This window comes from Rosa rugosa, chromosome 1 (genome assembly GCF_958449725.1).
Source record: "Rosa rugosa chromosome 1, drRosRugo1.1, whole genome shotgun sequence".
Classification (NCBI taxonomy): domain Eukaryota; kingdom Viridiplantae; phylum Streptophyta; class Magnoliopsida; order Rosales; family Rosaceae; genus Rosa; species Rosa rugosa.
This window is the reverse complement of record NC_084820.1, coordinates 7,100,475-7,115,896: the sequence shown is the minus strand read 5'-3', so window position 1 is coordinate 7,115,896 and position 15,422 is coordinate 7,100,475. Positions and strand designations below refer to the sequence as shown.

Below are 15,422 nucleotides of genomic sequence, written 5' to 3'. Positions count from 1 at the left end.
CATCTCTGATTGCTAATAATATAACTCAAGGTGCTTAATTGATTCTACACACAGTGGCCAATTAAAGAAGAAATACGCCCAGTGTCTAAAGACTGGACTTGTTCATTATAATGCACTATAGAAATGCAGCAAACATAGATTGTGATTCAAAATCACATTATTTCTTGATTGAAATTTAGACATTGCAGGCCAATGCAATCTAGAGTTGGTGTAGTGTGACTTGAGCTCCATGTTGTGGTTGGAGAATGGTTAGAGTATAAGGGGCATGAGTGTAGGAAGGTGATAGCTCGAAGGAGAATTGTTGTAGAATCATAGCCAAAACAACTTCGGCTTCTATCATGGCCATATTTTGCCCGATACAGATCCTCGGACCCCACCCAAATGGAAAGAACGCTTGCTGCTGGTTCTTCGATGCCTTTGAAACTCCTTCGGAAAATCTCTCTGGTTTGAATTCTCCTGCATCATCTCCCCAAAGTTCAGGATCATGGTGAATGAGCAGTGTAGGCAGATTTAGATCAACTCCTGCTGGAACAACAATGTCTCCTACTTTGGTTTCCTTGTAAGCATGTTGATATGAAGCAATTGCAGGTGGATACAACCTTAGGACTTCATTAAGTATCATGGTTACCTGCAAGAGAATTTGTTCAGTTACTCAGGGGAACGAGCTACTTGAATAGTTTAGCTTTAAAAACTTGGAGCGAAATACTCACGATCTTGAGGTGGCTTAGAGCTTCAAAATTGGGTTCTTTTTTTCCACAGACTCTTAGGACTTCTTCTCTTGCCTTTTCTTGCCAGTCTGGGTGCATAGCCAAGACAATCATGGTCCATGTTAACAAGCTTGAGGTTGTTTCTTGGCCAGCAAGGTAGAACATCTTGCATTCCTCAACCACATCTTCAATTGTCATCATCTCCTTGCTTGTTGTGCTGCTACTTATATTTTCTGATAAATGTGTCTGTCTATTAGACTGCAACAGCAGGCCTAGCAAGTCATCAACACTTGATTCTCCGGCTCTTATGGCATTCATTTTGTTCTGAATAATATTTCGTAGCATCGATGTGATCTCATTGTGCAATTTCTTTCTCCTCTGATTCTTCTTTGTTGGAATAAATCTGCACTCAACAGTTGTTAAGATATCAAGTAGTTCTCTCAAGAGTACGTATGAAAGCATGAAAGATGCTAAATTTTCTTTCAATATGGCAATGGACCTGAAACCCGGAATATATAAGGTTTGCATTGCTTCAACGGTTAGCGTTAAGAGCTCTCTTTGAAGCTCGAAGACCTTCCTCCCTTCTTCATAGGTGCTTCCAAATGCTGCTCGAGAAATAACATCTGCCGTTAGTTTCTGAAGTTCAGGCCAGATATCCATTTCACAACTTCCTTGAAGAAAAGGATTCTCCCTCTTCCACTGTTCTACCATTTCACCGCAGCTGACTGCAAATACAGGTATCATATCCTACATAAGAAACAGACTGATAATAAGTACGTAACTGAGCAGTGGAGAATTAAATCAGTAAACGTAAATGTCATATATGACTGAAATGAGCAATATAGGGAATTAGCGATGCATCGAACCTTCAGCTTTTCTAGGTGGAAAGCAGGATTGATTATCCTTCTGTGTTTGTCCCATTTTTCACCATGTAGAGTTGACAGACCCTTTGTTAGAATCAGAATTTGAGGGTTTAGGGGTGGCTTATGGAAGTGACCTAGCTTGTTAGACAGAACTTGTTTCACTATCTCAGTGTCCATGATGATCAGTCTTGGTGTAGTCCCAACCCAACACATCGATATCTTCCCTGTACATGTTTCAAAACACAACACGAAATATAAGCTTTACAAGCACAATATCAACACAGAAAACATAACCGGAAGTAACAAGGGGTGCATATACCATATTTCTGCACAGTATCTAGGGTGAACGGGTCGACACGTGGAACAATCTGGTGATTTAGACTCATTGGCTTGGACCATGCTTCCTTTATCTGCCTCACAAACTCTTTCATGTCCCCAATGAGGGGCGTGTAAGGAGTGCCTCTAATTCCTTGTTGCTTCAATCGCCTCTCTAGCAATTTGGGTTTCCACCAAATGGAGTAGAAAGCTTTAACACCACCACATAGCAGCAGGAACAGTGAAACAGAACTTAATACTACATAGTCTTCCATACTCAAGAAAACTGAGAAGATTACTTGGATGATTGATGATGGTTAAAAACTGAATTTTTTGCAATTTATAGACAGCTCCATAACATTATCCATTACAAAGTTTTCGATCTTTCAAGCTTCGATTCTGGTCAAATGTTAATCTTGCAAAGGGGGTAACCTGTCAAGTCTACTGTTGTTCTATATATGAAATTTGACCCTATCTGTTAGCTACTGATGTAGCATGAATCATGTTTATATTACTTTGACTTATTTATCTTGGAGAAAAAGGAATGGGGTTGTGCTACTGCTGGCTTAGAATATAGAATATAAAGGATAGTGTCTTTTGGTTGGACGACTTTTCATAGTTTCTCTTAGAAATTTTTTTTGAGAATGATTTCTCTTAGAAATTAAACTCTGTTGTTTAACAAAATGTCTTCGGATACGGGAACTATAATATAGTACTGCCGGCCGGTGAGGTCAGAATGTCTATTTTCGTGAGCATCAAGCTCAGGTCTGGAGGACCAACTGTATACTTTCGCTTGAGGATGAAGCCATGACTTGTGAAATAAAAAACAGATATGAAAGAGGTCTGGCCCAGAAGTATTTTCTTCAGGCTAAGTTAGTGGACCTGAGAAAAATATGGGACCAGTGGGCCTCAGTTACTATGCACCTTGGGCCTCAGTTTCTCTGGGTCTCGCTTTAGGCTTGCCCTGAATGACAAGTTCATATTGATTTTTTTTTTTTTTGAAGAAGGGCCAGTGCGGCTGTCCTTAAGCCTTGATTAATGAAACAGAAGGAGACATGGAGCCTTAACCCAAACTTACAATTAGCGTCAAGAGAATGTCCCGCAATAATAGCAGAAACCTCTACAAAAAGAATGTATCCTAACATACACCAAATAGCAATGGTTGCATCTCTGGCAACTACACTTGCTTTATGGGGACAAACCGGCAAGATCACTCTCACGAAAAGGATGATTAGTTGACAAATAATATCAGTTGTCTCACTATGTTGCCAATTGGAACTAAGACCTATGGCACTCTGTTTCATGCTGGCACTAGAAGGTTGCGTGCAGTCAACACCGACACGCCGCCTTACCAGGGCAGACAAGGCACACCTACCGTGCAAGCCAGGACAAAGCCCACCTAACTCTACCGCATGATGGTAGGGATTTATTGTACATAAAATACACCTAAAATTGAAATTGATTATTAAAACTACAATAAACATACTAGAAGCCCACCGATAGAGGCCCAAAGACGGAAGCCATGACCCAGATCAGGCCCACGATCCAACTTGTGCATGACCGGCAACCTTTCCCATTCGGAAGTGCGGCGCCGTAACTAGCAAATCACTGTGTCCACGAATCGGAACACCATTGATAGCAAGGTAGCAATCCTCCGATAGACGTCGTCCCGGCCAGATCAAGGCAGAAAGCATGGCCAGATCGAGGCAAAAGCCAAGCCTCCGAACCACGACAGTAGCCAGAACACCATCGGAAGATCCACGAAACATCAGCAATTGTTGCAGTACCGCCTTTGATTTCAGGTTGACCCTGGAGAGCCTCCTCGATCGTCCAGTCCGGCCTCCCCCAGGCTTCCTTGACACCGGCGATTGCATACTATTCGTCGGTGACAGACTGGTAAATCTCCACCAACAGTCTTCCTTATCCAGGCCAAAACTCCACTGTGGCCCTGCACCGGCGTACTGCGAACGACTACCTACCCGTCCGACGACGACGTCCCGAAGACGTGCCGCCGGACGGAACATGGGAACAGAGCGGTTGTCTCTTCTTCGAATGTGAAACCTCTTCTCCGGAAAGTGCGGAGCAAAAACATGGAAGGAGAATTTTATTTTATTTTATTTTTATTTTTTATCATTCCAAAGAAGAAGGATTGGAATGCCAACCCAGTGCTAATCCAATCCAATTGACTTTATTTGACATGGTTGGGCTATTGTGAACATGTGTACTGAGCTCATGGTCTGGATCAAAGAAAACTTTGTGCAACCCATTTCAGATGGATGGTTTCTTTGCTCTTCGGAGCTCTGTTCAAAATGGGTCTGCCCACTAGTGCAATTGGTGCAACAAGAGATTGTGTACCCCGATGCCTATCTCTTCAGTCCCTTACCGAATCTCACCTGGACTGTCCATCCGGTTTTTCCGGCTGTTTTTTTGGTTACTTTGTTTCTCTTCTTGGCAGAATATGGTCAATGTGGTGGAGGTGCTGTCTTTACTGATCTATGAAATTTTGGTGGTTGGGTACATCGAAATTGGCATGGGTCTTTCTTCCCGATCTTTCGATTTGGTTGGATTTTGTTGTTGGCTACTTCATGGTGGATGCATTTGCTTTGTTCTTTCGGTCAAAGGTTGCAGGTTTGCTGGTTGAAGTTGGTCTTTGTTTCTTTCATGTTTGTCTGGGCCTTTTGGGCCTCGTTGTTTGTTTGTTGTTTCAGTTTGGGAGGCCTTATTGGGCATGTTTGTACTTGTTATTGATGTATAAAGTTTTTAGTTGTTTGACAAAAAAAAAGAAGAAGAATAAATTAGAATGGCTAGCGTTTTCAAAAGAAAAGAAAAAAAATAATAATAAGCTGAGAATGGCTAGGTTTAGGTAGGGGTTATCATTTGGCCCGCGGGCTGAAAAGCTCATGGGCGCGCTCGCCTGGCCCATTGGGCAAAACTCCGACCCGCAGCAAAACTCATCCTTCTATATAGGAGATAGATGAATATTGGTATAGAGGTATAGAAATTTACTATATACCAAACGTCAGTTACTGTTCATAAGCACTGTTCCTAAGAACCCGATTTAAAGTGACGCTTTTGCCCTCTATGTTTTCTTAAATTATGTCTTTGACACAATAGTTTCTTCTCTCTCCTCTCTCTCAACTTGACAGTAGTGCTGATGTTTAGCGCAGTAGTGCTGATGTTTAGCGCATCGAAGAATATTAAGTCATTTGTGGGAGGTAAACTTTACTTTTGCTTCATTTGGTAATTTCTTATTTTTGGGTCTGGCTAGAAAAGTGAAAACCATATCATAATATATACACGTTTGGATTTCAAATCAACAATAATATTCCCTCTCGACAATTGGTAAAAGAAACACAAGTACACAACTACTATTCTTCACAATAATTTACTAACTTTCAGTAAAACCCTAGCTAGCCGTAGCTAGCTCTTTTCGGTTACTTGGGAATGTAGAATTGAGCTGTTCACATGCCGTATGGATATATAGGTGTGTATAATTTATATTGCTTCAGTGGGTAAGTAGGAATTATTCTTCCTTTATATAGAATTAGTTCAATCTACAAGCTGCCAAACATTAAGAGAATATACAGAAGGGGATCGATCCGATATACATGAAAACAGTATACATACAACAAATTAGGTTGGAATATATAGGTATGGACTTAGTGGATGAGTAGGTAGTAATATGATAAAAGCTTAAATTACTTGAGCTCAAGGAAGGAACTGATAAGATATAGCAATAAGTAAAACTCAATCATAAGTGAAATTCCAATCATTTAGATCAATAATCACTTTATAAATAAAACTATGGAACAAGTTATGCAGAATCCCTAGATTTCATATAAAATTGAAGAGGTCTGAAAATTATAATGTTGGCTGGATGATCCATATATCTAGCAATAATTAGTTGCTATTTATATGTGATTGACGTTAAGAACTTGGGTAAAGAAGTGCTAGAGCTTGAGTTTTACTTTTAGGGCTCTGAATAAGTTGGACAGGTTTAGATTTTGAAACAAAACCTAAAACTAAGCTAAAAATTATGTTATAATCTCTCGGCCACGGAACATAGATCAATTAAACATAATTTTGATTGAGGGGCCGGACACTTAATTATGAACTTGAGTTTCTTCACATTCAAAATTTGAGTGGAAATTATGGGTTAAACTTTTAGAGTATTTTTTTGAAAAATGGTCTATATATACACACAAAAGCGTCCTTTCTTAATCACAACCAACCCGAGTGAGAAGTCAAGCCCTTCTTTTGACGTTTTGCCCAAAGAATGAAGAACTTGCCCAAAAGATTAGATGGCAAATGGAATTCACGCCTTTGGATCGATAGATAGGATCTTAACCCATCAGTATAACTAAATTTTTCCCAAGAATAAATACTAATTACTTGACCAAAAAAAGAAAGAATAAATACTAATTAACCATGCATCTGTAAAATTGATGTTGACAGGAGCTAATTAAATCACTCACATGTCTTTACGTCGGGAGCAGATCAGTTGTCCCAATTAAACACTGTTGATGGCTCTCACTAATTTTGCTAATTAGTTATTTACTATTTCAGTTATCAATTAATCTTGGTAGTTGGGTATGCCACCGATTTATATGAAAATGATTTACTGCAGCTATTTTGATTTTTTCATCTATTTTTGGTAATAGTCAACTCTATATAGAAATTATTGTCTCTGTTTTTTATAATAGGAGCCAGTACCAGTCGAATCTAGAACCTCATAGAAAATAAAACAATTCCTTACCGGCCACTACGATACTAGGGATGAAATATCATTGTCTCTTTTTGACGGGAATGCAGATTCGGTTTCAATCTATTCATTTCTAAAATTGTTCCATTTATAGATGGCAAGGGTTTTGTTCAACAAACTTAAGTTCACATCATATACAAGTTTAATTGTAATACGATGCATTATCTGAGTGATTGTCAATGACGTACTTCGAATCAATCAACTAATTAAGGTATAAATTGCACAAATTTGTAAACGTGCACCTTCAAATCTCTTCTATGTAATAATCCATATACCAAAAGAGTGAGTGTAGACGTGTTTCCACATGTGTGTGTGTGCACGTGTGTGTATGTATATAGGGCCCTTTCACTAAGGGATCTATTTTTTTGCCATTTTAAGAGATATTTTGTGGGACTTACTTTTGGATCGCATTTCGGCATCTCAACTGTTCATTTTTTAGGTCCTAATATATAGATCATTTTTGCAAATTTTCATCCAAATTGATGATCGTTAAGGTATCTAACTAGATTAAATCAATGGACCGTACCAAACGAATCTGTCAACTTGAACTAGTCATGTTTATAATTGTAAATCGCAGTTATGAATGTCTTAATGATTATCAATTTGGCTGAAAATTTGCAGAGATGATCTACTCATATAGACCTAAAACTTGAACGGTTGAGATGTGGATATGCGATCGAAAAGTGAGTCTAATAAGCGATCCCTTAAAATGACTAAAAAAAATGATTCCTCACTATAAAGACCGTGTGTGTGTGTATGCTATTTTTAAGTGAAATATGCTAATTAAATAGTCAATATCGATGCAAGAAATATGTTATATTCTCTCTATATATATGCTCTTTTTAAGTGGAATGTGTTAATTAAATAGTCAATATCGACGCAAGAAATATGTTATATATTCTCTCTATTCTGTCTGACATTTCAGAGAAAGCCTTACAATTCATAATGACTCTATATTTTATTATTACCAAATACTATCAAGAGGCATGCAATTTAGGTTCTCTTCTAAGTTCCATCTAGGCCTCATCAACGGGCTTGGGCCAGGCCTTACTCCATTTTAAAATAGTAGCGGGCCGGGCTTTATTGTAAATTGAAGGATCCAAGCCCATCCATTTAATGCGGGCCTCGCGGGCTTTTTCGGGCCGGGCTAAGCCTTGCGGGCTTTTTTGGGGCGGGCCTTGCGGGCTTTATTTACAAATAAATCTTTAAATATAATATTTTTTTATAAACTTATATTTATATATCATACACTCTAAAGAGCAACCTCTATCAACTTAAATAAAATGGGAAAACCGACCGTTGGATAAGATTATTATAATAAATTATGAGCGTGGTAAAAAATTTAGCCAATTTCACCATATTTTCGAATCCGATCGAATTAGTCAACCGTCGCCACTTATATGTTTTCTTGGTTGACCGATGGCATGACGACCGCGAAACGTGCCTATTTTTTCACATCACGTCTGTAAATATTTCATCGATAGATGTGCGTAGACATAAGATAAAATTTTCAATTTTAATTACAAAGAAGTTTGCCTAAATCAATTTGCCTTCAAAAGTTGTATGACTTGTATATTGCATTTAAATTGTTGAGGTTCATTCTAAAGCAACCATGAAGTGGAAAATGAATTTAGAGAAATCAACCGCTCGATTGAGAGATTGTAATGTTTTATGGTGATTGTAAAAAATTCAGCTAATTTGATTCTCGTTTCGAATTCGATCAACTAGGTCAAATTTAGTTACTCTTATAAACCTATATTTATATATCATACACTCCAAAGAGCAACCTCTATAAATTCAAATAAAATGAAAAAACCGACCGGTGGATGTGATTATTACAATAAATTATGAGTGTGGTAAAAAATTTAGTCAATTTCACCATATTTTCGAATCCGATCGAATTGGTCAACCGTTGTCACTTGTATGTCTTCTTGGTTGACCGATGACACGACGACCGCGAAACGTGCTTATTTTTTCACATCACGTATATAAATATTCAGTCAATGGATGTGCATGGACATAAGATAAAAATTTCAATTTTAATTACAAATACGTTGGCCTATACCAATTTGCCTCCCAAAGTTATATGACTTATACATTGCATTTAAATTGTTGAGGTCCATTATAAAGCAACCATAGAGTGGAAGATAAATTTGGAGAAACCAACCGCTCGATTGAGAGATTGTAATGTTTTATAGTGGTTGTAAAAAATCCAGTCAATTTAGTTCTCGTTTCGAATTCGATTAACTAGGTCAAACTTAGTTACTCTTATAAACCTATATTTATATATTATACACTCCAAAGAGCAACCTCTATAAATTCAAATAAAATGAAAAAACCGACCGTTGGATGTGATTATTACAATAAATTACGAGTGTGGTAAAAAAATTAGCCAATTTCACCATATTTTCGAATCCGATCGAACCGTTGTCACTTGTTTTTTAGAATATATATGCACATATTCTATATAGAAGTATGAGAACTTCCACACACACACACACACACACACATATATATATATATATATAAACACACACACACACACACATATATCTATATCTATATATATATAAACACACACACACACACATATATATATATATATATAAACACACACACACACACACATATATCTATATCTATATATATATAAACACACACACACACACATATATATAAACACACACACACACACACATATATATATATATTTATAAACACACACACACACACACACATATATATATATATAAATAAAATAGTTACGGGCTTTTACGGGCCGGGCCGGGTTTTTGCAGGCTTTTTGGCTGGCCTCCATCGGCCCACTGAGGCGGGATTTTTGACGGGCCAGGCCGGCGGGCCTCCATCGGCCTACTTGATCCGCGGGTTTTTTGATGAGGCATAGTCCCATCAAAGTAAACTACATTAAATTGATTACTAAACTTAATAGTCGAAGAAAAGACTTCTGATACTTTTCAATGAGTCCAAACTCTGAGACAAGAAGAGAAGTGTAAATTAAGGTGAACGTACAAGATTCTTTTTCGAATTAGATCATGCACGATGAGTGAAATTAGAAATTAATTTCACCGATCAATAATATTAATAATACATCTCAAATAATTAAGAATCTTATGTATAATTATTTATCTCCATAAATAATTGCAAAGAAAAGCAAGAAAAAGTGAAAGTGGATTGATATAAAATCTATATGACAAGGTGACAAGCATGAGTACTACTACATAGATCACGACAGCATATATACGATTATTTTAATTAATCTCCCGCTTAATTATTTAGTATATGATTTTTTTATATTTTTTATAACGTAACTAGTATGATAGAATATTAATCTAGCTAGCTAGCTAGCTATATTATTGTATTACTATTTACTATTGTCATAATTATTGATCAACCACTCTCTGCAAGTTCGAGCCAGTCTCCTTGGTCAGCATCAGCATCGAGAAAATAATTCAATGACTGGAAATTGAGGACCTTATTTGGTTGAAGTTGATCGTCAACAACACAATCCTCACCACTACCAACATTACCACTCCAATATTGCTCTTGCAGCTGCATTTCTTCAGAGAACAAGTGATCACCACTTGAAAATTTCGAACTGAGGAGACTGGCCAGGCAAAGGTCGGAATTCATGCCGAAATCCACCAGGAACTCTGATGAAGACGAGGTTTCCAACAAAGATGGCGACGATGACAACCCATTCTCACCAGGCCGATGATCTACATGTTGATGATGATCCATAGGCCTGTGATCATTCATCTGGAACAACCCTTTGTGTGGTAACTGTGGGTTGATGAAAACTTTGTTGCACTTGGCAGCTTTGGTTCTTATCACATTATGGGAAAATGGCGAGGCCATAACATTCTTGGCCTTTTTTGATTTTGGTTCTTCACCACCAGCTGATGAGGGCGATGAGCGAGCTTTTTGGTCTTGAATTCTTTTGCTCAGATTGGTGTTCCAGTAGTTTTTTATTTCATTGTCTGTTCGCCCTGGTAGCCTACCCGCTATTAGAGACCATCTGATCACAATAACCCAAAATTTATATAAGCAATTTAGTTTGCTAATGAAAATTAGTAACCCAAATTAGCTTATTAAAATTAGTAACCCAATTAATCAATTACCTGTTGCCCAAGAGCTTGTGAAGCTTGACGATGAGCTCTTCTTCATCAGGTGATATGTTGCCTCTCTTAATGTCTGGTCTCAAATAGTTCAACCACCTAAGCCTGCAGCTCTTCCCACACCTTTTCAGTCCTTCAATTATAACATTGCATAGGAAATTAGTTAGAGGCATGCATGCATATAACTGATATAAGCATATTAACAAAACCCAGAAATTAGCTAAAGTCTCCAATTTTCTACTTTATTAAGTACCTGCTTTTTTGGGGAGGTTTCTCCATCTTCCTTCACCATGGACTTTGATGTATTCAGTCAGAACTCTATCTTCGAGAGCAGTCCATGCACCTCTATTCAAGCCCTCCTTAGCACAACAAGGGCTTCTCCCCATTATTCAAGTACTTTGCTGAAACTCTGTTTATCTCTCTTCTCTGGTTCTGAATTTTCTAAGACGACATGTGTTTGTTTGATTTGAGTTCTTCCTCCCATATAGCTTTGGAGACTCTTGCTTTTTATAGCTGTGGTTTTTTGTCCACCTTACTTTGTATGTTATGCCAAAACAAAATAGATGACACTAATATTATCCAGTGGCCCTAGGCCATCTGGTCAATTAATTAAGTTAGCGGTGGCTAGCTATCTTATTTGAAAAATCTTACATCTAACTCTTACAAATACTTGGGATTGAGAAAACAAAATGAAGCACAATCAAGAGCAAAACCACTGCAAGTGGCCTAGTGGTACGTTCTTGCCTAGTTGCATATGCTCCCCAACCTAGGTTCGAACCCCGAAGTTGTCAAAGTGGTCAGGCACTGTGCTGTAATGCACATGCAATTGGAGCATTTCACATGCGCCGAAGGAGTTTATCTTGGGCCTAGGAAGTTTTTGGGTTCCTCTTGACAAAGTAAAAAAAAAGAGCAAAACCAATCTGGAGGATGGTTTCATACTAGAGATTGCACATGATATATATGGTGGTACTTATGAATATTAGCTCGAAGTGCTTCCATATTTGAGACCTAAATACCGAAGAGTGATGTTAGGAGCAGTAGCTAGCACGATGATGTGCCAATCACTTAATGTGTTGATCGCCATTAATTTGGTCCAAATAACTAAATCAAGTATTATGTGTGTAGTGATTTACTAGTGATAGACACGTGATCGATAATGGCGTATGTAATATGGTGATCAACCAATGTCCACTCCAAGCTCCATATAGCTATAAAAACAAATGTGAGATTGACACCTCTTTTTCACAAACCACACCTATCTTCATGCACATGTTGATATTCATTGAAAATTTACTTATGGGAAATAGTGTGATCTTATAGGGTGTCAATTTCAATTCCTTAATCAAATCGGCTTCTTGAATATTATTTAGTTATGAGCGTTAAGTGTATATTATTCTAAAGAATAATGGGTCATATAGTCTTTCAATAATTCAAATATTTGTAGGGTGAACAAAGAAAATGGTAGGGTGACAATAGCCGCACCCTATTCTAAATCATCCGGTAATTAAAATCAATTTGTAACTGTTCTCTGATTAGGAAGTTTGATCTCAACCATACACACATATGGGCGGTTATTTTCTACTATGGTTAACTAGTACAAGTGTGTTTAAACTTTTCTTCTCACCATTTGATTGAATTGTTGAGAGTATGGATTCCACACGAGAAAATGATGACCTTGTTTATGAGTTTATAAGAATTTGGGTCACTCCATCCATTGCCAATTGGTTTTGGATGTGAACCACGTACCCCATATTACTTTATCATGGTATAGCAGAGCCTGGTTATCTCACGTGTGCATGCCTCGAGGCTACACAAGCTCCACGTCACCCAATATAAGTTGTTCGCGTGCATATGTTGAAAATTTGTCATTTGTGTGGAGGAGTGTTGAGAGTATAGATTCCACATGAAAAAATAAGGACTTTGTCTATGAATTTATGAGGATTTGAGCCACTTCATCCATTGGCAATTAATTTTGGATGTGAACTCCATATTACCTTATCACAAATAGTAAATATAATTTGATACTGTATATATAGTACTTCCGACCATGCGAAAAGCATTTTCTTAGTATACTGCTTAATTTATCTTATTTATTTGAGCTGATGCACGTTGTTTCATCACCCATCACTATTAAAATTAAAAAGCATTATTTCTTCCCACAAATAAGTAACGATCCCAACAAATAATCTTTACTAGGACAGTTGGTGGATGATTTCGTTTTCAAGATTTTGTGATAAGTAAGTTCTAACTTCAGGGAGCAAAATCTTCCTTACCGCATTATTTTATGAATGAGTGACTAGCACATTATTTTTGTTGTGGACTATTAGATGAAATATACCAATATTTCTATATACCAATATTTATGAATGAGTGACTAGCACATTAAGTCTTCGCTATCCTTAACTTTTATTCACAGCCCTTAGACACTCCACGTCATCAAAATTTATATTAAATACAGAAATTACAATATCCATCGTTAACTATTCTTGACGCCGTTTCCATCTTTTACCTTTCCCCAGATCTTCCTCACTTCGTCTCTCGCAGTCTGCAACCGGCCACCAGTTTCCATATCATGGAAAGATCAAAGTTGATGATGATAGATTAATGGAAAAGCTGTACCCAAATCAACCCCTCCCCACATAAGAGAGTGGAAAAATCAAGAATCAATTGAAGTATTTATGAGAACTTCGATTTCTTTTCTTTCATTTTTTTTTTATGATTTTGATCTCCTATGATGTTGTAAAGAGGTATCTAATCAGATTCTGGAGATACATAAAATATAAATTCCTCCGGCATTTTATGAATGTATATTATTTTTGGGACTTATCAGTCACCGTAAAAGTGGCCGGTGGGTTTGACATCGATTAATAATTTCAATTTAACATTTGTGTAGTTTCTTAAAATGGCTAGTATATATTGGCTTCAATGATGTTTCGAACTCTGTTTTTTTTTTTTGTGTTTTCTCTTTTGGTGCTCAATCCATTGTTTCAACATTCATGGAATGGGAAGTAGAGTGGAAGTTTTGCAGAAATGAGGAGATGAATTAAGGTGAGGACGATGAAGGCCAGGTTAATTTTGCAGAAAAAAAGATAAAGAAAAAGATTAATAAAAGATAATGTGGATGGCGTTAACTGTGCTTAACGGTGGAATCTTAAAAAGTTTGCATTTAAATATTTAATATAGATTTTGATGACGTGGAGTGTAGTGTAGTGTTATTAGTCCTTAGATATATAACCTACTGTTGTGAATAAAAGTCAAGGATAACCAAAGCCAACGAACAGCCAAGGAGAGGATCCAGATCCCATTCAACCAAATCATTTTCATTTTAGCTGTGAATTAATCGATTATATATATATATATATATATATATATGATTTTTCTCAGGTAAGGATGTCCTTACCTAAGGTTTAGGTACAGATTTGGTGTTTTCACTCACTTTCCGATCACATTTTCATATCTTAACCGTTCAGTTTTTAGGTCCTAATGTATCGATCACCTCTGTAAAATTTCAACTAAATTGGTGATCGTTAAGGTTCTAATATATATATATATATATATATATATATATTATCATATAACAAGTTGATTACACTTTCTTTTCTTATTTTTTTTGGTATATATGAACAAAATCTCTATAACAAAATATTAATATTCTTTTACCAATTTGAATGAAACTCTACATTGCTTAATTGAATGAAACTCTGGATAGGATATATATATATCTTATCATATAACAAGTTGATTACACTTTATTTTCTTCATTTTTTTTGGTATATATGAACAAAATCTCTATAACAAAATATTAATATTCTTTTGCCAATTACATTGCTTAATTGAATGAAACGCTGGATAGGATATATATATATATATATATATATATATATATATATATATATATATATATATATATATATATATCTTATCATATAACAAGTTGATTACACTTTTTTGTTTTTTTGGTATATATGGACAAAATCTCTATAACAAAATATTGCCAATTCTTTTGCCAATTTGAATGAAACGTACTCTACATTAATTGCTTCCTCTACTACTCTTTAACTAACATTCTAAGAGAAACCCTTGAAAGTTTGTTAGGCTGCAGGCGCCCCCACCTTCTATTTAATTATCTGGCACACACACTTCTTCTTCTTCTTCCTCTATTTAAAAAAAAAAAAAAAAAAAGGTTTTGGGATGAAGTAAAAAATGTGTAATTATTGAGAGACTGATATCTAGTATCAACATCATAAAAGTAAGGTTACTGATTTTTTGTTTTTGTTTTTCCGAATTAGAGCATCAATCTATTAGGATCGTCCATTTTTCCATCGATCCTCCATAATTGCAGTTTCTCTTTGTTATGGTCAAATTAGTTGCGTTTCTTAAAAAAGTACACAGTGAATAGACATACCATTTAATGAAGAAACTGTTGACTATAACAGTTTCAGTTTTTGTCACCGACAATTTTCCAAAATAGCCTCAAGATCCGTCCCGTCCTTGTTTACTATGTATATATATATATATATATATATATATATATATACGAGCACTCACTATCTGGAGTTAATTATTTGGTTGTAGCAGTAAAATTGTTTTGATAGGATTGGAAAATCAAAGTTTCCTAGCTATCGATGGCTTTATACGG

At 36.4% G+C, this 15,422-nt stretch overlaps 2 protein-coding genes across 2 annotated transcripts; both read right to left on the bottom strand.

Annotated features, from left to right (window-relative positions):
* Positions 1–6: 6 nt before the first annotated feature.
* On the bottom strand, positions 7–2,288 carry LOC133713805 (cytochrome P450 CYP72A616-like). Its single transcript, XM_062139837.1, has 5 exons — positions 1,890–2,288; positions 1,574–1,794; positions 1,207–1,454; positions 711–1,110; positions 7–628 (listed from the first exon to the last, which is right to left on the bottom strand). Exons 1-5 carry the CDS (start codon positions 2,158–2,160, stop codon positions 200–202), a joined length of 1,569 nt encoding a protein of 522 aa, XP_061995821.1. The 5' UTR covers positions 2,161–2,288; the 3' UTR covers positions 7–199.
* A 7,525-nt stretch (positions 2,289–9,813) lies between these two features.
* On the bottom strand, positions 9,814–11,290 carry LOC133713817 (transcription factor MYB1-like). Its single transcript, XM_062139845.1, has 3 exons — positions 11,037–11,290; positions 10,787–10,916; positions 9,814–10,683 (listed from the first exon to the last, which is right to left on the bottom strand). The coding sequence occupies exons 1-3, from the start codon at positions 11,167–11,169 to the stop codon at positions 10,056–10,058; spliced, it is 891 nt and encodes a 296-aa protein (XP_061995829.1). The 5' UTR covers positions 11,170–11,290; the 3' UTR covers positions 9,814–10,055.
* Between the last annotated feature and the right edge of the window lie 4,132 nt (positions 11,291–15,422).